At 36.3% G+C, this 26,525-nt stretch overlaps 1 protein-coding gene across 1 annotated transcript; it reads right to left on the reverse strand.

Moving 5' to 3' along the window:
- Nucleotides 1–1,434: 1,434 nt before the first annotated feature.
- LOC101295460 (transcription initiation factor TFIID subunit 1-A-like) lies at nucleotides 1,435–19,585 on the reverse strand. Its single transcript, XM_004288533.1, has 20 exons — nucleotides 19,481–19,585; nucleotides 19,111–19,173; nucleotides 18,961–19,006; nucleotides 17,177–17,428; nucleotides 16,002–16,117; nucleotides 14,995–15,142; nucleotides 13,619–14,696; nucleotides 12,135–12,337; nucleotides 11,763–12,000; nucleotides 10,464–10,800; nucleotides 9,188–9,397; nucleotides 8,982–9,074; nucleotides 7,981–8,181; nucleotides 7,694–7,900; nucleotides 4,610–5,099; nucleotides 4,054–4,238; nucleotides 3,784–3,903; nucleotides 3,321–3,377; nucleotides 2,148–3,245; nucleotides 1,435–2,032 (listed from the first exon to the last, which is right to left on the reverse strand). Exons 1-20 carry the CDS (start codon nucleotides 19,532–19,534, stop codon nucleotides 1,673–1,675), a joined length of 5,556 nt encoding a protein of 1,851 aa, XP_004288581.1. The 5' UTR covers nucleotides 19,535–19,585; the 3' UTR covers nucleotides 1,435–1,672.
- Between the last annotated feature and the right edge of the window lie 6,940 nt (nucleotides 19,586–26,525).

Below are 26,525 nucleotides of genomic sequence, written 5' to 3' on the forward strand. Positions count from 1 at the left end.
GTAAACAAAAAAAAAAAAAAAACAAAAATGAAAACAATCAAATCATCTAGACATGAACAACTGCAAATGTTAATTTTCAAATTTTGAACTGCGACCTTTTTTTACGGGAGAGAAAAAAGTGGGAGATAGGGATGAGATAATTTACAATTCTTTATTTATTTTAATACGTATAGAAAAAAGAAATTTTATTCACACATCCTAATATAGTTATTGCAGGAGCCCTTCTAGTGAGGACCTCAATAATGAGGACCAGTTGAGGACTTTTCGGTTTATAGTTTAAAATACCTATTTTTCGATCACATCTTGAAATCTCATCTATTTAGTTTTTAGGTCTATATGATTAGATCATTCCTACAAATTTTCAACCGAATCGGTAATCGTTAAGGTAATAAACTAGATCAAATTAATGGTCGAACCAAATGTGTCAAACATGAACCGTCCAAGTTCATAATTAGTATGAATGTTTTAATGATTTTCATTATGCTGAAAATTTGCAGAAATGATCCACTCATAAATACCTATAAATTGGACGATTAAGATGTGGATATAAGATCGAAAAGTAGGATAAGCCGAAAAGTCCTCAACTAATTCTCAACTTAAGGGTCCTTATTAGAATAGCTCCCTAGTTATTGCACACCTCTTATAAAGAATTTTAAATTTTATTCACCTATTTTTTATCCAAATTTTTTCCTTAAACTTCCCCTTATGTCCTCTTTATTTTACTTAATACACACATTAAAACTCATCATCTTATTCTTTATGCCAATCGACTGCTCCACATGAATCTATTACTCTATTTTCTCACCTCTATGATCAATAATGGGTAAGCAAATGAAGTTTAACAAACTATCAATAGAGACAAAGTGATTGACAATTTTTAAAAAAAATTTACATTCAAATAACCTCTAAGATTTTCTACAAACAAAAAAACCTCTAAGATTTCCAATCAATCGAAATAGTATGAAAATTTGATATCACTAGGAAGTTTACAAACTGTAGATTTCTTAGAGTTATAGATTTGTATATAAATTTTTGTTTCTTGTATTCTTTTTGTTTGTTTAGTTTTTTTTGTTCATTTTAATCAAAGGGATAAAATTGTATTAAAAAAAAGTTTCAAAAAATAGAGATGTGTATTATAAATGTGGCATGTGTGAATAAAATTTCTCTAGAGGAAAACAAATTTTATATTTTAAAAATAAAAAGAAGAAAAAGCAAATTGGCAAGCAAGCGCGTGCCAAGAAGCTAGTGAAGCTATAATAATGGGTCCAATTTTCCTACTAGCTGAGGATAAAAAATATCTTTCATTTTGTTTGATGAAATAAAAAAAAAATAATTGCTGAGAATAAAAGATGATTTCATAAGATACGTTGAGTAGTGGCGGTTCCGAGAGAAGAATCTAGCGCGGACCAAACCACTTCTCAAGCTTTTCTTTCTTTTATTGATTACACCAAAATAGTGCTTCCAAGCCAACCAAGGTTTTCTGAAGAAAACGAAGACGTAGATCTGTATTAATGCAACTTTGAAACCACTCAACTCAGTTACAAAAGTATTTCAATGTAGAACCATCTTCTTGATCAGAGCAGAAACAACCAAGAAGCTTCCACAATTTAAAAGAAGACTAAAATAAAAAAAAAAATTACTAAAAAACACTAGTGCTTATGAAAAAAGACATTTAGTAATCTGATTCAATGCCTGCTTCAGCTTCAGTTAAGGTTTCGTCATTCTCAATCAGCATATAGTCACAGATCTCTAAAAGTTGATCTGCAAGGGGAGGGATACCTGGATTACGACCATCATTATATAAGTGCGCATTGATGGTGATCTGAGCAACGTCATGTCTGAATTGCTCCCGGCACTTGTACTCCATTTTCCTTACCTTCTCCCGAATTGTTGATAGATCCATGGGGCGCTCTACGAAGTTCAGGTAATCTGGGGCTTCCTTTTTGGACACAGGTTTAAGAAAAAGATATGAAACTTCAATTCGTTCTTTGAGGGTCTCTACAATATGCTCCAAGATGTTTGCCAGACCAACCTTGTACACAAATTAAACAAAAAGTTCTTAAAATTAATTTAATCTATAAGTCATTTCGACAACCTGGGCATGCTGCTACAGATTTTAATAATTGCAGATATTGATAGAAACCTACCTCTCCCCCTCTGCGACGCTTTGTACTTGCGGCAGACTCTGCACCATATTTTCCCAACTCAACTACTGGCCTTCTTTTGGCGCCCCTATCTCTTTCTGGTATTCTATTATCAAACCTTCTTGTCTGTGAGTCTTCTGAATAGTCATCTCTTATTGCAGGCCGTTTCTTAGTCTTCTTGTTCCTTGCTTTCTGACGTTCTTCTTCCTCCCTTTCTTGTCTGATGGCTGCTTCATATCGTCTGAGCTCCACTACTCTTTCTTTCTCCTCTAACATCCTCATTTCCTCTTCATAAAGCCGTCTGACCCTCTCCTCCCTCAATCTGTCTTCTTTTCTTCGTGTTTCCTGCTCCTCCCACAATCTCCTATCATCTCTAGCTTTCTTTTTTGCCGTCTCCTTTGCAAAATACACATCGTCCTGCTTCCTGTGCTTTCCAGAATTTGTCAATTCAACAATTCTTTTAGTTTTCCTGTGCTCATCACGAGTGGTCCCATCCTGACTGACTTGATCTAGATCAATAATTTCTTTGGGACGTTTAATTATGATTTTCTTATGCGGTTGCTCTTTATGGGCTTCCATTGATGGCTGTTTATCAGTAGAGGGCTTTTGAGATTCCACCAGATCTCTGTCTGTATTTGCTGGTGGGCGTATAACAATGTTTGGCTTCTGTGGTTCAACATGACCTCTATCTACATCAGTTGGAGGCCGTATAACAATAGAGGGCTTGTGAGATTCAACTGGTACGCTTTCAGGTTTCATCTTCTTGGGAAGTATTATTTTATTAAACTTTGGAGTAGACTTCCCAATTTCAGGATCAGATATGGCCGGCCGCTCAGAACTCTCAGTCTCTCCAGGAGCCTGTTTATCAGCAACCTTTTCTGTTGATCCATACCTGAATATCAAAGGGAGAACCTTTGGGTTCTCAACTTCAGAAGCTTCAACCCCAGCAATTTTAGCTGCACTTTTATTCGGCTTCTTTGCAGTAGTTTTCTGGGACTGACTGGATTTCCCAGATATTTTCTCCAGATCTGGAGTTTCACGGTGTGTTTCAGGATCTTCTCCATACATGGGGCAGTTCTTGTTTGTCCTCATGTGTCCAAGCTGGCCAATCAAAAGATAAATGACTATTCTACCTTATATACAAATTCTTACCCAATTCTGATCATAGTTATGTACCTGATGACAGGCTCCACAGACAAAACTATCTCTTGCTGATTTCTTCTCCTTATACATCTGAATTCAAAGAGCAAGTTGAATTGATGATTAATTGAAACAAAAATGGCTTTACTGATGCATAACAAATATAAAATAAGTGGTAGAAAATAAAATCCAATTCATTTCGGGTTCTTAACATATTTCACCACACTAAAAAAAAATAAAAAATAAATAAAAAACAACTTATGACAAAAAAAAAAAGTTTACAAACACTCATTTAAAAAAAAAAAAGTGATGCCACTAACAGGAACTTACGACATAAACCATCCATGCAAAACAGATATATAACAAAACATTCTCTTTCACCATAAAAGAAGAAATGAAAGAACTTGGCTTCAGTTACAAAAAACATATAGCAAACAATATTAAAAAGAAAGGAAAAACATAAGAAGCTAAGAAGCCACCAGTTAAGGGATATGCTTGCCTTGTTGGACACATCTCCTGATATTTTCAAGATTTTGTTCGTTAAACCCATAGGCGCAGAATCACTCTGTTTCATTCCTTTTGGTTTTCCAGTCTTGTTTCTTTTAAGAGGATTTTCCATCTGCAATAAATTAAATACATCAAATGCGATTAAAAAAAGAAAAAATATATTCATCACCAGACATACTGTGCTTTTCGCAAATTGGACAAAAGAGCTGAACTAAAGATCAATAAATCAAAACTAATTGCGGCCAGAAGGTCTCTTTTTTACCACTTTCACATCTCCCATTGGATTCTCTTTTGAAGTATAAGAACCATCAGGTTGCGCTGCATCAATGATTTGCTTCCCCCTATCTGCATTCTCAAAAACATAACTTGTTCGGGAGCCTGGACCCGACCGAGCTTCATCCCCCACAACACTTGTTTTCTTTTTTCTCTTCCTCTCAGTTTCATCATCTGTGTAGCAACTATATAGGTCAACTATATATCACAAAGCATATAATGTCACTAAATAAACCAAAAACGTTACCAGAGTACAATGACCAATGCATCTGTAGATATACTCGCAAAACATAAATAATACAGAAAACAATTAAGAGGATTGCTGTGAATTCAGGTTTTTGACCATCGTTCATTTAATACAACCTACATACAGTATGGCTACTCAAGAGAAACAAAAAGTATAAACAGAAAACTTTAAGTGCAGCATAAACATGAACAACAGCAAGTGCTAAAGACAACAATTCTGCAGGACATACATACAGTATGGCTACTCAATGCCAAACAAAAGCACTTCATTAGTATTTTTGTTTTTCCAGTAAGCTTACCATCCATAAGCAACCTGCATAATTCTGCTGCTTCAGCTGCTTCATCTTCATTTTCCTCTTCTGCCTGAGCCAAGGAAGGGCGCCTTCTCATTTTAAGCCCTTTAACACCATCTGCCTTATCATGGTTGGATTCATGTTTACCCCCTAGCCCTTCTTCACATTCTTCTGCATCAAGCAGGTTTTCTAGGTCCCCAGCAAAGGAATCTAGGTCACTATTATTTCCTTCAGAATCGCTTTCATTTTCATCACCGTCTACGGCTGAAAGACTCTGAACTTGTCGTTCCCAAATTTCCTGACACTTCTCACGGTTCTGCTGCTGCAGCTGAAGAAAGGACATACGCTGTCCACGCGCATATTTGCTGATAGTATTTGCATCGACTTTGACCCCAGATGCTGCTTGCTCACTTGATAGCTTACGTATCATTGCAATCCGATGCCATCTAGTCTGCCTCGCAATCAGTTCATCGGAAACACCGAATTTAAGAAGAACCTGGAGAGAAGAACTCAGTTTTGTTTATATGAGGAGTTCAGAAAAATTAGAAAATTGGGAGCAAAACTGTATTTTACATGCTTACAATGCAATGCAATACGATTGTACCAGAAAGAAGATAATTCTAAATTCAAGGGTGCGGCCTATTATTTCAACCTGTTTGACTGTATAAAGAACTTCGATATTATATAACCATAGGTTTCATCAATCAGTCTGAACTGAGGTAGAAGGTCAGAGATGTAGGTTTTATCGTCTTGTATATGCATGCTTCATGCATCTTTGTATATATATTAGCACTAGAATTCTGGAGAAATTAAGAGAAGCCTCTGAAGCTCACCTCTTAGCTACAGCAATTTATTCTTAACAATAAACTTTTATGGGTGGAATTGTTTTGGTGACTGATAGCTAGAATTATTGGTTATGGATGAACCTGGAATTTATCTCAGTTTATCAAATTCTTCTTTTGCCCATTTCAAGGAAAATACTCCTAAACAAATAGGGTCACCATCTTTTTCATTTGGTACTTTAATGTAATGATTAGACCTGGTCACAAACTAAACCACTCTATAAATGGTAAAACCAAAGTCATCAATATAGAGATGATTTAGTCAAACGATTGCATCAAACAAGTGAGAGATTCGCGTGAGATGTTACCTATTTCCCAAACCGTCTACTTTTTTTTCATACGGATAGTAGGGATAGATGGGTAAATAATCTCGGAGGTTTAATGAAAGGCTCTTATTGCCAAAGCACAATGTATGCAAATAAGAGAGATTGGATGTGGGGCTTCAAATTCATTTGCACTAAAGTTTAAATGGACTTTTTGAAAAAAAAAAAGAAAGAAAAAAGAAACAGCTTTTTATTGAAACAAAAAGCAAACTATAAATAACTAAAGCTTAGCAGCTCATCTATTAGTGCTAAATTTTACCTTAGTGGCTTATACTAGAGCTACTTCCCAGTTGATTAATGGCAGAAAGACAATAATCCTTAAATTCCTTAAAAGTGGAAGCCCATAAAGATGCCCAGAACTTGACTTAACTCTCTCCCACAGGTCTTCCTCCTCCATCCCAACATAGGTTTCAAATAGTCTTTTATTTCTTTCTATCCAAACCACCCAAACTACAGCTAGCACCCCACAACCCCAAATGCTGATAGATTTTCTTTGAACACGTCATTCCTATCTTCTGGAGTTGTCTCCATTCTTGCATACGCCTCCCTGAATAACTTCTTCCATAAGAAGCTAGCGACTTCACAATACACAAAGACATGATCAACACTTACCCCTTGAGCTTTGCACAAAATGCACCAGTGAGACGAAAAAAACATCCTGGTCTTCTCCTTTGAAGAACATCTCATGTATTCATCCTCCCGTGTGCCACAAGCCATCCCAAAATCTTCACCTTAGTAGGGGCCTTGGCATTCCAAATAAACTTTACAGGAGCAACGATTGGATCTGATCCACCTCTAATTAGGAAGCTATGGAAAGATTTGCAAGAGAATTTCCCAGTAGGCTCAAGCTTCCATCACCTTTCATCTGGTTTAGAATGCACTAATCCTACAATTTGTAGCTTAACCATCAGTGAGGAAAACTCGCCAACCTCCTGGTCACTGGAAAATTAGGACGGAAAGTTAATCTTTCCACTAAATTGGTGTGATATTAGTCTGGATAGCCTTAGAAAGTAGAGAATCAAGGGTTGATCCTCTCATCCTTTTGCCATTGCCTACAACTAGTTATGACAAAAAGAAAATTAGCTTGTTCCGGCTGAAATGTGCTTTCAAGGACTTCAACTTGATCCACCAAAACTGGTTTTGTGTCCCAACCATTCGCATCCCATATTTACTCATTACAATGTGCCACAAGGAATCTCTCGCCAAAGAAAATCTCCTAGCCCATTCCCCTAACAAAGACTAATTTCTTGCTATAATGTTCCCGATTCCCAGCCTTCTCCCAACGAACTAGATGGTCCTTTCTCCTTTCTCCTTCTCCAACTCCGTCCCAAAATTTAAAAAATATTTCAATGTTTTGCCACTCCCACCAGGATTTGGAATAGAGATAAGTAATATGTTCAGAGACTGCATAGAACTGCTTGAATCAATGTCAGCCTACCCCCACTCGATAGGAAAGCTTTTATCCAACCTTCTTATCTCTTCTCAATTTTCTCTACAACTGGGTTCCAAAACGAAGCTCGCCTTGGGTTGCACCTAAAGGAAGGCCTAGGTAAATCATACACCAAGTTCCAACCTCACAGCCTTGTTCACCAGCCTGCCTTTCTAATCCATTAACAGACGACAGTTTAATCTTTTTAACTTTCTCTACACTGAGCTTAAACGGACTTTTGAGAGATTCATAATTAGTACCAGTATACAGAACAAATTGCTATTAACAGAGAGATATTGCAACTTTTACAACTTAATGGTTAACATAAAATCTATAATGCTAACATGTGTGTTGTGTTGGATCTGTTTCAAGCCATCACACAAATAAAACAAAAATAAAATAAAATAAAAAGTTCAAAAATAATATTGTAATAAAAAGGAAACAACATTGACAACACATTACTGAGAAAGTATGATTTTAGGGCAGATGTATTCACCTCTCGTGCAGCTTCCATGCTTAATCTGCGTAAATCAGAATCTGTTCCAGTAACAGTGGAACCTCCTCGACCAGCAGCTGATTTTTTCTTCACAACCGCACTTGACATTGATGCTTTCGGAGCAGCACGAACATAACTAAACCCTAGGCCCCTACCGGACGGATCACCCACACCACATATTTCCAAACGTTCAATAGTTTCTCTTCCCTGAAAGGGAACAGTCATAAAAAGATCATTAAAGTTCTGATGGTTAATAGGATTATCAGCAATCCCAGAGATATATTTACCAGTGTACAGGCTACAAAATTGCTACTCAAGTTCCATGGAGTAATTTGTAGTTCCCTTTCAATATGGGATGCAGCAGCCAGAGTAATTGCTTCATCAGGGAGACGACTCATTGCAGATGTTATGGCTGAAGGATGTGTTTCAGTAATTCCTAAATGCTTGAGCCTATAAAGACCGGCTTGCATGCTTTCATAAGCACATACCTATAACCCAAAGGTGAGAACAACAAGAGAGGATATGTAAACGTCACAAGTCTTTGCAAATAAAAGCTATTTAGACTGCTGTGTTCAGACTAAAGCAAGTATGATTGGTTAGCCAAATTAGCTATTTCCCTTAGTCATTACGGATAATAGGCTTGACGACAATTATACCCTCACTGCATGGAAAATTTATAAAACAATGGGACGGTATTGTCGACAATTGTTATAATGAAGTAAAATTGAAGGAACGGAAAAATAAAGAGGGTGTGTTCAAATGACATTCCAAAGCCCCAACTATTTAGTATCTATCACTATGATGCTCCTTTTTCTGTGTTGTATTAGCTTCCTTGAGACTTCAGTTGTAACTGTTACCTTTGGTCTCTCATAAAAAATATTGTTTCTACTTCGTAATCTCATTTATTTTGATATAAGAAAAGAAGAAGATATAGTAGATTGATGTGCAGCTAGCCAAAAACCAATTGAACATAAAGGGAGAAGTTCCTGGTGAAACCATCCAGTATTCTTATTGTTTCTATAATAATGCTAAGTATATCTCATTTAAACCACATAATGTCGCCGTTAAACATTGAACACTATATAAAAGAGCTCAACGCAAACTAGTTCCTAACTGCCTCATCAATTACCAAATTGTGTTGTTCAAATGGGTTTCATCATGGTTTTGGCTGGTTTCTTCAGGTGTAACTGTCTAAGCTTAGTTATAGCTTGTCCATTCTTCATTGAACTCTTAGTAGAAACAAAAAAATAAAAAAAATAAAAAACATAAACCTCCAAGTACAACTGACCTCTTCTGGCTTCACCATATTCCGTAATTCATCCTCTGAGAAAATGCGAAAATTGCGCTTCTTAACCCAAATCCATCTTCCATTTGATCCCTTCTGAATTTTCACATATCAATTTATGATGTTCAGTTGAATAGATTACAGACTTACAGCAGCAGAACTCTCAAACAAACATGTACCCTGGAAGAATTTAAAATGTAGACAAGTACCTGCAAATTTGCAAGTTCCTTCAGCTTCTTTTTGATAAAGGAATCAGTTAGGTAAGGAAATTGGGAAGGTAAGTCTTCTGCACGGACACAAGGAAGAGAATGGCGCTTTTCGGCAGCACGGAACTCACGGCAAATGTAGACTAAGAGCCTATTAATCATGTAATTTTGAAGATTCTTAGTTCCAGGAGACATTACCTCCATGAGAGGTTCCTGCAAACAACAATTAAAAATCAGACTACTCAATTTCTCCTAATTGTTGTAAAAAGGTGATTTCCTAATCATCCAGATCTACTGAGAAAGGATATAAACACTATGCAACTCCTTATTCTACTCTGATATGAAAAAGCATGCACCATAATACATTCAGAAATATAATCCAACAGGCTCACACACACACACACACACCAAAAAATCTGCATAATATTGTAAGGAAATTATGACCTATGGAGGATGTTCTACTATAGTATTTTCAAATACAACGATTACACAGACATACAAACACAAGGAAAAAGTGACAGAGAGGAAGGGGGAGGGAGATACAGAAAGAAGGGTACTCAGTTGCATACTACTACATATTGTCATTCTTGCTATAACCATTATCCCTCATTATCTATTGTGCTCTTGACCAAGAAAATTACTACCTTCATTGCCATCTAGAACTACAGCAACGCAACATCACATTTGGATCCGTTTTATTTCAAACTTCGCAAGATATATAATCAATCCTTTGGTTCTCCTTTAAGTAATAAAACATAACTGTAAAATATAAAATAAAACAAAAAACTAAGATTCCACTTCTTACATACTCACAATGTGAATAGTTAATAGTATATTGCTTAGTGTACTTGCTAAACTCTTATCAATTGTTGTCTGACTTGGCATTTTCCCATGTAACTTCAAGAGTGAGCTTGATTTTAGGTTAATAAAGTGCACCAAGTGTTTTAAGAGCCACAAATACATCATCCAAGCACAAAGAAACTACAAGCAGAAATTTAATAGTATTTCTAGCAGTGGTTTTAAAATTTAAAGAAAAAAAAATTCTACAACCACTGTACAACAAACAAACTCACACCTAAAAACCTGAATAAAAAAACAAAGCGACAGTAGTTCTTAAAGAATGAGACTTGTATCGATCACCAACAAACAATTATTGCATAAATCACTTCTTGATCACCACAAGAAAATTAAATGAATAAAACAGTAAACAAAACAGAAGGAAATCAAAATTAAAATATTGATGGCACAAGTAAGAAGTGGAGGTTAATGAGCTACACACCTGCTGTCCGACTACATTTAGCCTATCTATGCGTCTAATTGAAAGCTTTCCCTTGGCAGAGCGAACTAATAGATAATCAGTTGACGGCACCTTATGAGAGAATGCAGGTGCTCTGTACATGTTTGTTTCCAGAGATGACTGACTACATCCGGCTTTCGTATCTCCCAGGAATGGTGATTTATCAGCAGGGTTTAGTGAAATCACATGTCCCAAGCTGCTGTTTTCATTCCGCAACAAAGAACCGGTTTGATCATCCGGGGCTGATTTGTTATAATAAGTGCATAATCTTGCCCCCATACCAACATTGCTCAAAAGTAAAGGTCTTTCCTCGCAATACCTATAGAGATGATGAATCAACTTAGTCTGGTAAGGATACCTCTCTCTACATTTGCAAATGTTCTAGCTAGTCACCAAAGGTAAAAGCATTAAATAGATATATTCTGATAGTATTTATGCAAGAGGCCCTTGGCTGGAAATTAAAAAATAAAATAAAATAAATTAAAACTAAGGTGCTTCTCATAATGATGGGAGATTCTATTTAGTGAGAGTAGAATACACAGACACAACCCAAATGAAAGGTTGAGATACCTTTGCACTCGAAGTAATGATTAAAATCTAATTCTGATTACACAAAAAGTAATTCAAATGACATGTTGCTTTGATATATCTTCAAAAATTTCATATAGCAAAGCAGTTTACAATGACCCACTGTAGGAGTTAGCGAAAACAGGTATAACATCTAAAGCCTAAACAACAAAATAGTGGCAGTTCTAAGAAACAATAAAGGAGAATGTTCAAAGCATTCCTACAAGGACATTAGCCTTAGAACAGACAACTCTACTCTACTCATTGAATGTGGGGTCTTTCATAATGCTTTCTTCTTCCTATCCATGATCTACTTGTTATCCAGCATCTATGGCTTCCACAAGGTTTTTGGTTTGTTATTTCTTTTCTGTTATATTATTTTCCTGAGGAAGTTTCACAAGTTTAGTATGCCAATCGAAATATGTAACCTCCAACTCAATAGAGGTACTGCAAAAGGTAGCAACTATACGTCTACAGCCAACGTTTGAAAAAGTTTTAGCCACCAAACAGGAAGCCAGGGAGGGTTTTCTCAAAATTCCCTATAATGGTGCAAACATTCAGAAAATATTCACACCAGCCCCTTAAATAAAAATTTAATGGAAAAATCCAAAGAGAAACATCAGCCAGAACCTCTTATTGTCAAAAATTAATAACGTTAAATGAAGAATAAGGAAGTAACAATCTCATAAAGAGGATGAGGGTGCAATGGCTTACTCAATGAGAAAGACATGTCCATCTTTCACTGAAAGGTCTGATTTCTTCTTAAATGCTCCAGGAGGCCGCAAAGATTTATTCTCACCAGGAAGCTTTTGTGCCCTTGGCAACAAGCATATCTTTGTACGAACAAGATGAACCAAAGTGTTTGGTTGAACATTTTGAGCAGCAAGTGTTTTATCATCTTCAAGTTCCCTCCCTAAGTAGAACATCTTCACTGTTTCAGATGGCTTGAAGTCTACAAACAGAAGTAGTGAGTAAGCTTCTATATTTCTCAAATACATGTACCATGCACAATTAAACTACGCATCTATTTTCAATACATAAAACATATATGAATGGAATAAACATATTGAAAAGAGAGGTTACAACCTAGCTTTTTTGAAGCTTTTGCTTTAACATAAGAAACGGTTTCCTCAGCATCTGCATGAAACTTACTGCCTTTGCCGCCCAAGCTCTTTATAATAATTCTCATTGGTCCTTGAGTGGACAGCTTCCCTTGTTCTTTTAAAGCTATTTGAATGTCATGGGGATACCACAAAGCTTTTGGTCGATGAAAATTAGCAACATCCTTGCTGTAAAGGGGAAAAACAAAAAAAAACCACCATATAAGAATAAGTCTAAGAGTAGGAAATGGGTGGCATTGCATCGAGATTCACAGCAGAAACTAAAACTGAAATTGTCATGATGAAATGAATGGGTATGCAAAAAATAAAACTACCCCGACCTAAGCATCGATTCAAAGAAACTGTTAAAATTGCTATGCTTTTGTAACTAAATGAATTTTGGAAGGCACTTGGCTTAATTACACTTGAGCAACAACAGGGGCTTTTCTCCTGCATTAAAACCTACAATGAATTTAGGTCACTGAACATGATAAATACCCACTTGCTGATGTGCATGATGCTCGAACTCGAGAAACCTGAGAAAGACTCGAGTATAAATATCCTTGCCATCTAATACCCAGCAAATTGACGATAAACTCTAACTCAATAGATAGACATTTATTACTACCGAGCATTCTTTCACTGATTTAAAGGCTCAAAAGGGATGGTCTGGAACTACTTGGCAATCGAGTTAAACTTCAACTACTACTGAATTTAGGGAAATTTTACTTTCAACTGCTTTTCACAGGAATTGCAACTTCTGGTGGTGTGACTTTGCTTTGCATAGTGTTTTTTGTTTAGTCTTTTTATTATTTTATTTTTTTGGTATGAGCATGGGGGTCCTACTTTCCTCGAATGAAATTTGGTGGGGGAGGGGGATGGTGGGGAGGAATAGACCACAAAGACTTGAAGTGTAGATACATACAAAGTTGACACTTAAATACTATAAGCAGCATCTGTATGTGTGATAACATGTGCCAGCATAAAATGGGCAATATTTACAATACACAAAGCTGCTATTTTCTGGTGGCCGATAACTACCTGGGGTGACCAACCTTTGAACCAGTCTTCTCCTACAATGTACAGATTACTGAGAGTCCATAACTTGATACTGTAAGGCACTCTATTTAAACCAAACAAAACAAAATTCTCACTATACAAGGAGTTCAAAAAGGAGATACTGTAAGGGGCCCCTTTTTTTAATCAATCATGACGATTTTACCTTGTTAGAGATAAGATTAATATAAATATCTACTTCAGATTTCTTAATCCATTAAACTGACATTTAATGTGCTAAAATCTTCTCATGGAGTAAATTTATTTGAAACTTTAATTATTTTTTAAGTATTGTTACTTCTTCAAAATTGAAAGTAAGAAGCATAAACAAGTTAGTGATACAACATCTAACCACATAAAGCATGATAGATCAACTATGCACGCATCACAATGAAAAGACAGTATCCATCTTACTTGCTCAACTTCAACTTCATCGTCTGTAGCATCAGCGCAGGTTGTGAGTGATAAATCTTTATGCCTTGGGCAGTGCGCTTTTTAGAATTTGATTTTAGTTGCTGAGAAGTTTTCCTATTTGAATAGTGTTTGTCATTGGCAACATATCGCCAACCAAATTGACCTCCATGATGTGGCAGCTCTGAAGAGTCCCCATTGCTTGACTTTAAAGGGCGAGTTACAATCATGGCCCCTGAATGAAGTTTAAGATGTTCACAGTCTTTGTTATCCGAAATCTCAAAAAGCATTTGCTCGTCTTCAAGATCAAGGATAAGCTTTGGCTTCCTAATAGGTATATCTGGGTCCCATATTATTTGATCTAACCAAGATCCTTCAAGTATGTCTCTGTTTTTGGAACTATGTTTGCTGAAATGCCTCACAGTATGTCCCTTATGAAGCTTCTCACCAGAATTATCCACTCTACCATCTGCATGGTCCTCCACTTCACATCGAGATTCTAACCTCAAAAGTTGGGGATGGTATCTGCCATCTGATAAATTGAGACATGGCGATCCTGAAAAATTTCTTGGGCCGAAAGGCTCCAACAGAGTAGAGTAGCTGTGCAGCATAAGACTATGATCCTTCTCATCAAGTTCTTTCTGAGAGTGTGTGTGTATCTTTTGTGTCCCAGGATCAGGTTCAGTTTCACTAATAATTGAAGGTTCATCAGGTCCGGAAATTTCACAACTTTCAACAGACTTGTTACTCGTTACAGGAGAGTTTCCCCAAAAAATTTCCTCTTCCCAGTCTTGCTGATCAAGTGGGAAAAATGTAGAACACAAAGGTGATTTTGTTTCCACAGAAGGATCCACAATGATATTCTCTTTCATCGTCTCCGCGTTCAGGCCCTTTCTTGGCCCATCCCGCAAATCCACAGGGGCTTCCTCTTTAACAAAATCAAATTTTGCAATGTCAAAGTCATCATTATTGGATTCTGAGATTGCATGTTTTAAAGATGGAACTCCATCACCAGTTCCTTTTAGAAATGCCTCTTCATCGTCTTCAACAATATCAGATATATTCATTGATTTGTACCTATCTGGAAAGAAGTCCATTTGTTAAACTCTAAAACTATCTGAAGAAAATAATAGCAAACAAATGCCCTGTTGTTCAGACCCAAAAAAAAAATTACAAAGATCTTTTCATAGGAAACCTAAAAGCTCCGAAAGAAAAAGCAAAAAAAACCAAAGGAAAATGCTACCGAAGTTTCCCAGAAAAGAGAAAAGATGTATGAACATATTCTATGATAGCATTCCTTCGATAAGGAGTTTGTGATCATCACGAGACGTAATTTTTTAACATGAATTTAAGCATAGTCAAGCAACATTAAAGACTACCTTTAGCAACAGAGTACCTATGGTCTCTTTTTTCAGCCTTCTTCAAGGGTACATGAATGCCAAAGATTTCTGAGAACCGTAAGATCACCAATCCATCTTCTATGCATAGAACCGGCAGTGGTGTGGAACTTTTGTCTGAAAGAATTTCCTATAGGATAGAGAGAGACAGAGAGAGAGAGAGAGATAGAGATGTAAACCACAGTGAAGAGTAACAGAAAAGTGACGGGCACTGTCAGTAACATGATCAGGAATGCATTTACCCTCATACAGAGAAAATAATCACACTCACAAATTTTGTGTCCAAATACTCCACTTTAATATAGCTTCTTATAGATTTCAGAGCAAACGAATATCAATATCCAAAAGTTCCAAAGGTAGTGTAATGTACTGTAGAATAGCAATAAATAGTTCAGCCTAAGCAAGTCTACGGGCGAGTCTGGGACAGTTCAGGGAACAACACAGTCCACAACCCCTTAACTTCTCCTCATACATAAACTGCATAAAATTTAAAGGTTATATGAACAGGTAATCACCTATGTCAACCTAGCAGGCTAATTGCACAAATCTTATTATTTTCAATCCCTAAAATCTTCTTTGAGGCATCATTTTAGATTGATAGGTTGACTTGGGTGGAGAGAAAAGAGACGTTACTCAGGAAAACATTTCTTTATGGTCTTCTATCATCAGAAGTATATATTAACTGCATGCAAATGGTTGGGAATCCATAAAAATATGAGGCTCAAGCTAAAATTCAAGGAAAGACATATGGCAACAGTTTATTTGCAAGAATTTTCAGCTGAGAATGCAGTTGTTTCTTAGTTTCACTGTACCGCGATCCTCTATATGCTAATATAGTTGGTATAATTCCATAATGTAACCGAGTATAGTTATAGAACTCAGTAAATGTAATGTCCAGAGCAATACACAGCCACCTTATATATCTTAATGAACTTGTTTTCGATGAAATACAAATCAAAAGCATGAGAAGATGTGAATCAGAATTTGACCTGAAGCTCTTCAGCATGATCAACCAAATTTTCAGAATCTAACGAGCCAATTTCACAACCATTTTCTTCAGATGTTTGTCCTTTACAATCCGCTGCAATATACATACCCTCATCACCTGTGTATGCAACACAAAAGTACGTCATGTTTCAGAGCACAAACAATCCAAAAAAATTAAATTAATTAATTAAATAAAACAGGGAGAAACATGATAGTGATTCATTTTAATCTCCTATATGCACATATAGGCTATGTAATGTACAGTATATTGTTTAAAAGTCAGCATACAACTGCAAACCCAATGCTACAAGAGAAAGGAATCTTATTATTTTCAACTGCAAACCTAATTGCACAAATCTTATTATTTTCAATCCGTATGTTAGATTGCTTATGAGAATCTCACATCTTCCACATACTCTTCTTACTTGTATGGAAATTACATGTACTTTGAAAGTCACGTATACAGTGCACGAATTATTATTTCAAAATAATATCAATGAAAAGAATTAATAAACAATCCTTAAAGCTAAGTACCTTGTTGTGCCACAACATCAGTATTAACAACTATTTTAATTAACCTTGTTCTTAAATTATCTAGCAGCTCCTAAGACATTCACATACTTAATGCCTGATAAATTCACTGTATTTCATAATCTATTCAGCTATAGATTACATTTTATACATTTTTTCCATGCCATGATAATCATGTAAATTTAAAGGACTAAATTCAGTTTGCCCCCTCAAACTTAAGGGCTAAAATCAGTTTGGTCCTTAATCTTTTTTTAAAATCACGTTGGTCTCCCAAACTACATCATCTAAGTCCAAAATTTGAATTTTAGTCCAAAAATGGCTGGAGTTTTGGTCCTTGAAAAAAGACGTCTGTTCATCATTAGAATGTTCATTTGCCCTTTTTGTACATTCAAAAGCTCAAACGTGGATGCCCATGTCGGCTCCAAGTCAGCAAATGACGTTAACTTTGGAGCCATATTAAAATTTTGGACTTAGTTGATGATGTTTGAGAGTACAAGGACCAATGTGATCAAAACAAAAGGTCAAGGACCAAACTGATTTTAGCCCTAAAGTTCATGGGGTAAAACTGAATTTCATCCAAATTTAAATATGTGATTGAGGTACAGAATGACAAATACATGATGAAAATGACCAACTGGTGACATACCAGACACAGAGATAGACTGAACATCATCATTTTCAACCACCTCATGTTCCTCTTCCCGTTCACTTTCCTCATCATAATTTTCCTCCACCTCATCTCCTGCTTCTTGTAATTTAGCCCATGAAACTTCTGCTGAAAGATATTCCTTTTTGGGCAAGAGATGGTCCTCCTCAGTAACAGCTTGAGTTTCTGGTCCCTCAAAATCTTCGTCAATATCAAAATAATTAACTGCATTTTCAGCCTTCTCATCATAATCTGACATAATAAAACATAACGAGTCAGAACATTTGAATGACAATATTCAGAAAACTAAATCTTTATTTCTAATTGCTTCAAGGAAAGGATTGGAGAGCCTTTCCCAACCCATGAACAAGCAGAATAGGAAAGCATTTTCACACGAAAAGCTCAAAATTGGAAGACGTATATGCATTATTTTTAACAAATGGTCCTTCCCAATTGAGGAATCAAATTATCCTCGGACCCTAGTGTTTTAAGTATCAATTAGGAGGGAAAACTTAGAGAGACAGAAACAAGGTAGGCTGGGTAGCTATGGTCATAACCAATTAGATGATATCACTAATTGGTCCTAGAAAGTTTCAATTTGTAAACGTTATTATCTCCAAGCAGCCATTCTGTTCTGATCATTTTCCCTCGTCTAAATTTCCTATTCTGAGTTAAACAACTGATATGGCACATGTAAATGAGTATACTTTTACAAAGAAAATATATTACTATCCACATTGTTGAACTTGCAATAGCATGCATGCCTCCCTAATTATAAAATGATACAAAGGCAGACAGGAGACATCAATTATTTGTAATCCGATTTTTGGCATTTGGGAATGATAGATGGATATAAGATGCTGTGGGACAAATGATATTTTAATAACAGGTAATATTATTGTGGTCCGAAGCGTCCAAAGAGCATTCACCCTCACTCCAGATTCCAAAGAGATAGTACAAATTTAATGAAAATCCCTCATTCAACTTTCCATATTTAATGCTTTTTCGACCCAGTTCTTTCTCAGTCCAAGTACATACGTAAGCATGCCATGATTACAACTCTAAAAGTAAAATACAGTACTACAGGTATCTGATGGACATGTATGTGTGCATTTACTAGCATACTGTTGAAGAATAAATGTTCAAATAGGTAACTATATATTGATGGGATGACCCCTAGCTATTTGGGGACATGGGGTGGGCTATGGTTTGTTATACTAAATGACTGCTTCATATATTCCTATCTTTCAATTCCAAAGATTAGATGAACAGGTTATTGGCTTTCTATTAGTATAGAGAACCATGCATATAAAGCCAATCATTCTCAACTTCATGGAAAAAGAAGTATGAGAAGTGTTCTCCAAAAGAAAAGAAGAAGAAGAAGAAGAAGTATGAAAAGCAGGACCGGGGGGTTTCATTTTTATGTACTCTAACCAAGCTTACCACGTGATCTAGAAACACAACCAAAGGTAGTCATTTCCACCAAACTAAACGCTTATACTAACTTGAAATCTGTCATATGTTAGGTATGGATATGTTGGAAATTGTCAGATAGCTAGAAATGTTCATGAAAAAAGCCAGCCTCGAGAAGCTAGTAAATGTTCACCTACAGGATCATAGCGCATTACAAAATTGTTTTATTCTTGAAGTGATATTAATTAATAGCAACAACTTGAAGATGTTCTTATAATTATAAAAATAAGGAAATAAATATGAACCCAGGGAGATGAGAGGGAGTATGAACAAACATCAAAAAATTGCATGAGATCACTTTCCCGGCTAACCTTGTTCGACAGCATCAGTTGATATTCGCTGTGATTTTACTGACAACTAAAAATCAAACAAAAATGCTGTGTTAGGAAACAAAAAAGGACAATAGAGAGAAGGAAAGAAGAATGCCAAGGAATAAGAAGATAAAAATATAATGCCCTTACATCTATATCTGTTAAAGAAGGACCGAGCTTGTCTGCAAGGGCAGAAAGATGCTCCTTTGCATCCTGAAAAACATAAACGAGGACTGGAAGTCAATAACAACCAGCATAAATGAATGAGGGATTTTGTTCCCCAAGGACTTTTCTTTTCGATAGGACTTGATACCAAGAGAAACAATACAGCACAGGGAACTCTACAGATACCCAGGTTTAAGATGTTCTGTGGGCTCTAATACACACGAGAGGGACCACGACGAGACTCAAGGATTTGCTACATAATCTTTATTAAGAATCTACAGTAACAGTTCCAATTGTAGCTCCAAACAATTCTCTAAGATAATCAATTAAGCTAATTAACAGGAATTAAGCTAACCTCATCGAGATAATCGACATCAAGATCACCGGAGTCATTGACATTGCCGAACATGAATCCGAGAAGTCGGCCACCCCTACCGGCCTCCTCTTCCTCCTCCTCTTCCTCTTCCTCCTCGTATCGTTCCTCCTCCTCATCTGCCAAAATTGAACCCTAAGAAACTAATTGATTAAAGCAGCTTGAGCTTAGATTTCTCAAGCAATACCTGAAACGGCCATGGCTGAATCTTCTTCTTATTGTTCGGTTGGGGCGTGACAGTTTCGACTCTTCTGGAAACCAAAACCCAACCAAGGAGAAAAGAATTCAGATAAACAGAACGCAAAGGGAAACATGAATTTGCGCTTTTATAGATGCCACCGCAAGGTCACTCCTTTTTATTTGACTTTGATTTTTCTTTTCTCTCTTTTTTACTTTATTTTTATTTTTATTTTTGTGTTTATTATTATTATTTTTAATTTTTTAAGATTCCTTTTATCATGGCTAAAATGCATCATACAATATCTCAAAAGGACCAGTATCATTTGGTATAGCGGTATGGGTTTTTCTTTACAAGTGAAAAGTCGTGAATTCGGCTCATAAAAGACTTTTTATTGCATTTGAGTTGTTTAACTCATAAAAAAAAAGTATAATCCAAAGAGGAAACCATTACATGAGGAAATCTTTTGTGGGGCGCACCCGCACCACCACGTCACCTATGCGACCACCAAATCTAAAAACAACACATGTGACTTTTTTTTATTTATGCCAACATTGTTCTTTTTTTCCTTTTTTATCTACGTTAGCATTGTTTTTTTAATTATTCATCTTTGTCCGTTCTTCTTCTTTCTTTCCACTTTTCGAGAAGAGAGAGACTCTCTAATAATTCATGTTGACTATGCAGTAAAATATGTTGACCAGCTGTTAGTTATCTTTAACAGATTCTAGAAGCTACAAATGAGAGCATGTCACGTGGGTTTTGTTATAGCCAATTCCAGCTATTACTTTCAGTTAGTTTGTTACCTTATCTCTTTGTATAAATAGTTGGAGACTTTCCTTACTTTGTAACCAAGCTTTTGTGAATAGAAGAATTCTTCATTATGATATTCCTCTCAGTTCGTTTCTCTCTCAAAACTAACTCATTTCCGTCAAACCCTAGCTCAAATCTGATGCCATGGTATGAGAGCAGCCATAGATCCAAGACCTGTAATACATGCTTCTGCACTCGTCTCTGATCGTCTTCTTTGTTTATGTGTTCAGATCTAGCTCTAGTTGTGCTACATTTTAATTTTGAGGCTTGAATCTTCATCGAAGCTTGGTTAGAGCTTTCTCGACGAGATCTGAGCTTGTAAGTTCTTTCTTAGGTGATTCTACTTCTTATTGTAGATGAACTACATAGTCTTCGATGAAAAATTTGTGATATTTCTGAATTACTGAGTGAACTGAGTAAATCCTGAGTCTATAGAGCAAATCGAAGTAAAATTGGAGTATATTGAGTCTTTCTTGAGCAAATAGAGCAAAATCTGAGCTTGAATCTGAGTTTCTTAGAGCAAATCTTGATGTTTTTTGCATATTTGAGCATATAGTTCAGTTTTGATAAAGATTAGTGAAGATTTTAGAGTTTTTTCAGAGCATGAATATATCAGAATTAGAGGTCTATGCCTTGTTTACAAGATCTGTGCTTTTGTTTACAATTTTGAGCATATAGTGAGCAATTGTGGAATTGGTGGTAAAATTTGTACAAATTTTTTTAGGGCTATTGTTTCAGATTCTGAGCATCTTATCATTGGAAGTGTCTCTTTGTGTTAATCTCATAGTGTTTTGCAAACATCAATGGCATTGTTGATAGAAAGTTATCAAATGGCTTCTCAAAGTATTCCCGCTACCACTACTACCATTCCAAGCCTTTCTCATTCCGATGTTCACTCCTTGTTGAGCATCATTACAATGCGTCTTGGAGAAAGAATTTTCATTAAATGGAGTTTTCAGTTCCAATCTACTCTTGCTGGAAATGGATTATTTGGATTTTTTGATGGCTCACAGGTAGCTCCTCCTAGATATGCTCTCACTTCTGAAGGCGGAATCACAAATGAAGAGACTGCAACTTATAAAGCTTGGAAACAAACACATATGGCTCTTCTTAGCCTTTTGATGGCTACCTTGGATGAGGACATTGTAGATGTTATCATTGGCTACAAGACATCTAAACAAGCTGGATAGCCCTTCAATAACGTTTCTCAACTGTGTCAAGAGTGAGCATTATGCAGCTCAAAACTGAATTGCAAACACTTCACAAGGGAAGTGAAACAATTGAAAAATATCTGCAGCGTGTGAAAATGCTAGGGATCAACGGCTATCTATGGGAGTGTCCATTCCTGATAAGGACATTGTCATTATGATTTTAAATGGATTACCTGATGAATACTCTACTGTGAGGACTGTAATTGAAGGTAGAGAAACTCTTATTTCTCTGAGAGACTTGAGGTCCCAATTATTTTCTGCAGAGCGAAGAATCGAAGGCAGTTTTTCTCTTTTGTCCAACATGTCTGCTATGATGGCTAGAGGTAATAATGGATCAAGAGATGCAAACAGACATGGTACTGGTAGAGGTTGGGATACAACTGAAGGAAAAACTAAAGATAGCAAATTTACTGGCAGTGGTGTTGAGTGTTCAGTTTGTGGGAAAAGAGGTCATATAGTGGATACTTGTTTTTTCGAGTTCACAAGTGCCAAATTTGTGGGAAACATGGTCATCTTACAAGTACTTGTTATCAGAACCCTGATTATAAGTCTCAACAGACTTCTCAGTCACAATATAGGACTCAGAGCAATGGTCCATCTCCTGAATGTCAGATTTGTTCCAAGAAGGGTCATACTGCTGCAAATTGCTTCTATAGAACTGACGTTCCTGATGGACATCCATCTTTGTCTATTCCGACATGTCAGATTTGTGGACTCAAGGGACATGTTGCTTTGAATTGTTCTCATAGAACAAACTTTGCATATCAAGGATCTGATCCTCCTTCATCTCCTACTGCTCTTGTTGCTCAGTCAACTGCAAATGTCAATGGTGTCTTTCAACAGACTCAAGGAGGAGGATATCTGGTGTCTATTGGATCATCTAGCTCTAGTTTTCTTGGTGGATTTCATCCTAGCAGTGGGGCTTCTTCTTCTACTAATATGTCTGCTTCATCTAATGGTCAATCTAACAGTGAAGTCTGGATTGGGGACATTGGTGCTACACATCACATGACTTCAGAGCTAAGAAATCTCACCATATGCTTCTGACAACAAGATAACCATTGGTAATGGTACAGGTTTAAGTGTAGCACACACTGGTTCTAGTTACATTAAATCTGCTGATCATATCTTACAGTTAAACTAAGTTCTTCATGTTCCAGACTTAGCAGTTAACTTGTTATCTTTCACCAAGTTATGTAGAGATAATGACTGCTTTATAACTCTTGACGAAGCTAATATTGTTGTGCAGGACAAGGCATCCAAAACAGTACTTTACCAAGGAAAGAGTAGTGAGGAATGATTGTTTCTATTCAAGTCTCCACCAACATCTTCCATTTCTCAATCTCATCCATCTTCTTTTGTCAATTCAACTTCTCCATTCTCATTATGGCATCAAAGATTAGGTCATCCTTCTCACCCTATCATGTCCCAAATGTTATCTAGGTCACAAATAAAAATTCCTAGTTCTATTTCTAGTTCAGTATGCTCTTTTTGTTTAGAAGGCAAGATGCATAGACTCGATCCCATTTTCATATTCTGAAATAAAAACATCTATACCCTTTACTAGGATTCATTATGATGTATGGGGTCCAGCTCCATGTCTTTCCATAGAAGGACATAAGTACTATGTTACTTTTATCGATGATTGTATAAAGTTTGTGTGGATTTTTCCACTTATCAATAAATCTGATGTTCTTGCCAAATTTGTTCATTTATGTGCCTTTGTTGAAAATCAATTCAATTCAACAATCAAGTTATTTCAAACAGATGGAGGTGATGAATTCAATAGTAAAGCCTTTCATAATTTTCTATCTTCAAAAGGTATTTTGCATCAAATTTCTTATCCTTATACACCTCAGCAAAATGGTGTTGTTGAGAGAAAGAATAGACATATAGTAGAGACAGCTATCACTTTAATGTCTACAACAGGCATTCCTAAACACTTTTGGTTTCGTAGTGTTGCTCATTCATGTTATCTAATTAACAGAATGCCTAGCAAATCTTTGAACATGTCTTCTCCATAATAAACCTCCAGATATTACTCAGCTGAAAATTTTTGGCTCTTCATGTTATCCCTATCTCAAATCATATGCTCATGACAAGTTGGACCCTAGGACAACACAATGTGTCTTCTTGGGCTATGCAATAGGTTATAAGGGAGTATTCCGCTATAGTATTTCTCAGAATAAACTTTGGATGTCAAGACATGTGATTCATGATGAACACATTTTTCCATTCCATAACTCCAAGTTTTCATCGTCACCCCCCATTGATCCTGTTACTTTTTTTTCCACCTTCTTCCTCTCTCACTACTCTTCCTTCTTCCCGGATGCTTGTCCCAGCTACGTCAGTTATTAATGCATGTTCTACCTTGCATGGTGCACCATCAAGAGTCAACATGCCTTCTCTTGGATCCACTAACAACTCAGATTCAGATATTGGTGTTAATGATGTGCATATTTCAGTTGAGAATGCAGTTGAAGATTCAAATCATATTGAGAATGCAGCTACTGTTAACATTACTGATGATGTTTTAAATGGTGCAAATTGCTCTAATGGTGGTGGCATATCAGTTGAGATTGCAGCTGAAGGTATAGTCACAAATACTGTTGAGAATGCAATTCAAGGTATAGTCACAAATGACATTTCTGCTCTGAATGAAAGTGAACTGAATGCTTTGCAATTTGGAGGAAACTTACAACAGAATCTTCCTCAAGAGCTTGAATTTATTGTTCATCAAAATTACAATGATCATTCTATGATGACTCGAGCAAAGAATGGTATTGTTAAAAAGAAGAGCTTTGAGGATTTTATTGTTATTCTGCAGTTGCTCAGCAAAAATTGTATACTGAATATCCTTTCTTCAGTGGATTTACTACTGTATCTGATATAAGTGATGTAATTGAACCAAAGTCTTTCAGGGCAGCTACTGGCAAGGTGGAGTGGGATCAGGCAATGCTAGAAGAAATTGAGGCATTACAAAAACAAGGAACTTGGACTCTTGTTCCTTGTCCACCAAACAGGGATATTGTGGGGAGCAAGTGGATTTTCAAAGTGAAGAAAAATCCTGATGGCAGCATTTCAAGATATAAAGCAAGGTTAGTTGCTCAAGGTTTTAATCTGTCTAAGAGTATCGATTATGATGAAACATTTAGTCATGTAGTGAGGCACAGTACTGTCAGGGTTCTTTTTGCTCTTGCTACTATGAATAGTTGGGAGTTACGGCAGCTGGATGACAAGAATGCATTCTTACATGGGGATCTGAAGGAGGAAGTTTACATGTCTCAACCTCAAGGTTTCATTGATTCAAAGTATCCTAATCATGTATGTTTACTTCGAAAGTCACTCTGTGGCTTGAAACAAGCTTGGAATGAGAAATTCACCAGCTTTCTTCCAAGTTTGGGTTTTACTTTCTCACACTCAGATCCTAGTTTGTTTATTAGACATACATATGCAGGAATTGTTGCTTTGTTATTATATGTGGATGATATAGTTATAACCGGATCAAATGCAGTAGGTATTCATGAAGTCATCTTTGAGTTAAGCATGGTATTTGATATGAAAGATCTTGGTTCTTTGTCATATTTTCTTGGTCTGGAAATTACAAAGGTTCAGAAAGGAATATTACTCAGTCAAACTAAGTATGCAAAAGATTTACTTGTTAAAGCTGGAATGGAATCTATCAACACTTGCAGCTCTCCTTGTCTTCCACATTCTCAGATGACAGCTGATCAAGGTACACCACTTACAAACCCTACTATGTACCGAAGTATTGTAGGAGCATTACAATACTTAACATTTACTCATCTTGATATAGCATATGCAATAAATACAGTGTGTCAATTCATGACTAGTCCCACAGATGTTCATTATGCTGCTGTTAAAAAGATTTTGAGGTATCTAAAGGGTACAATTTCTAAGGGCATATTTTATAGTTCTGCTGGTGCTTTACATAATGTCGTGACTGTGAAGGCCTTTAGTGATGCTGATTGGGCTGGAGAAGTGATACAAAAACGCTCTACTGCTAGGTTTGTAGTCTATCTTGGCTTGTGTCCAGTGTCTTGGCAATCTAAGAAACAAGGTACTGTTTCAAGGAGCTCTACAAAATCTGAGTACAGAAGTTTTGCAAATACTACAGCAGAGATTAGTTGGATCAAACATCTTCTTTGTGATTTGAAGATTCAAATTCCATGTGCACCTTTGCTTAAATGTGACAACTTGTCTGCTTTGGCATTAGCTTCTAATCCTGTCTTCCACTCTAAGATCAAGCACTTGGATAATGATTTTCATTTTGTCCATGAAAGAGTTCAACATAATGATCTTCGACTTGAGTATGTATGCACTACAGAACAGACTGCAGATATTCTGACAAAGGGTTTAGCTTCTCCTATTTTTAAAACTCACTTTGTCAATCTCAGGCTAGCATCCCTAGTTGAGCTTGAGGGAGGATGTTGACTATGCAGTAAAATATGTTGATCAGCTACTAGTTATCTTTAGGATTAAATTCAGTTTACCCCTTCAAACTTTAGGGTTAAAATCAGTTTGCTCCCTCATCTTTTTTTTTAATCAGACTCATCCATGAACTTCCAAATCGCATCACATGACCCTAAATTTCAAATTTTCATCTGATTGTGACATCATGCGCTGAGCTGGAACCGACAAGAGGTCTCACATTTCAGGTTTTGACTCTTACTTTTGCTGAAAAACCCAAACTACCCATGATAACAATTATTTCTATTTCTCCACCTTTTTTTCTATTCTTTTTACTTCACCTTCAAAACCTTTTCTTCTTCTTCTTCAATTCACCTTCAGACTCTCTCTCTCTCTC

The sequence above is a fragment of the Fragaria vesca genome, linkage group LG1, assembly GCF_000184155.1.
Source record: "Fragaria vesca subsp. vesca linkage group LG1, FraVesHawaii_1.0, whole genome shotgun sequence".
Taxonomy (NCBI): domain Eukaryota; kingdom Viridiplantae; phylum Streptophyta; class Magnoliopsida; order Rosales; family Rosaceae; genus Fragaria; species Fragaria vesca.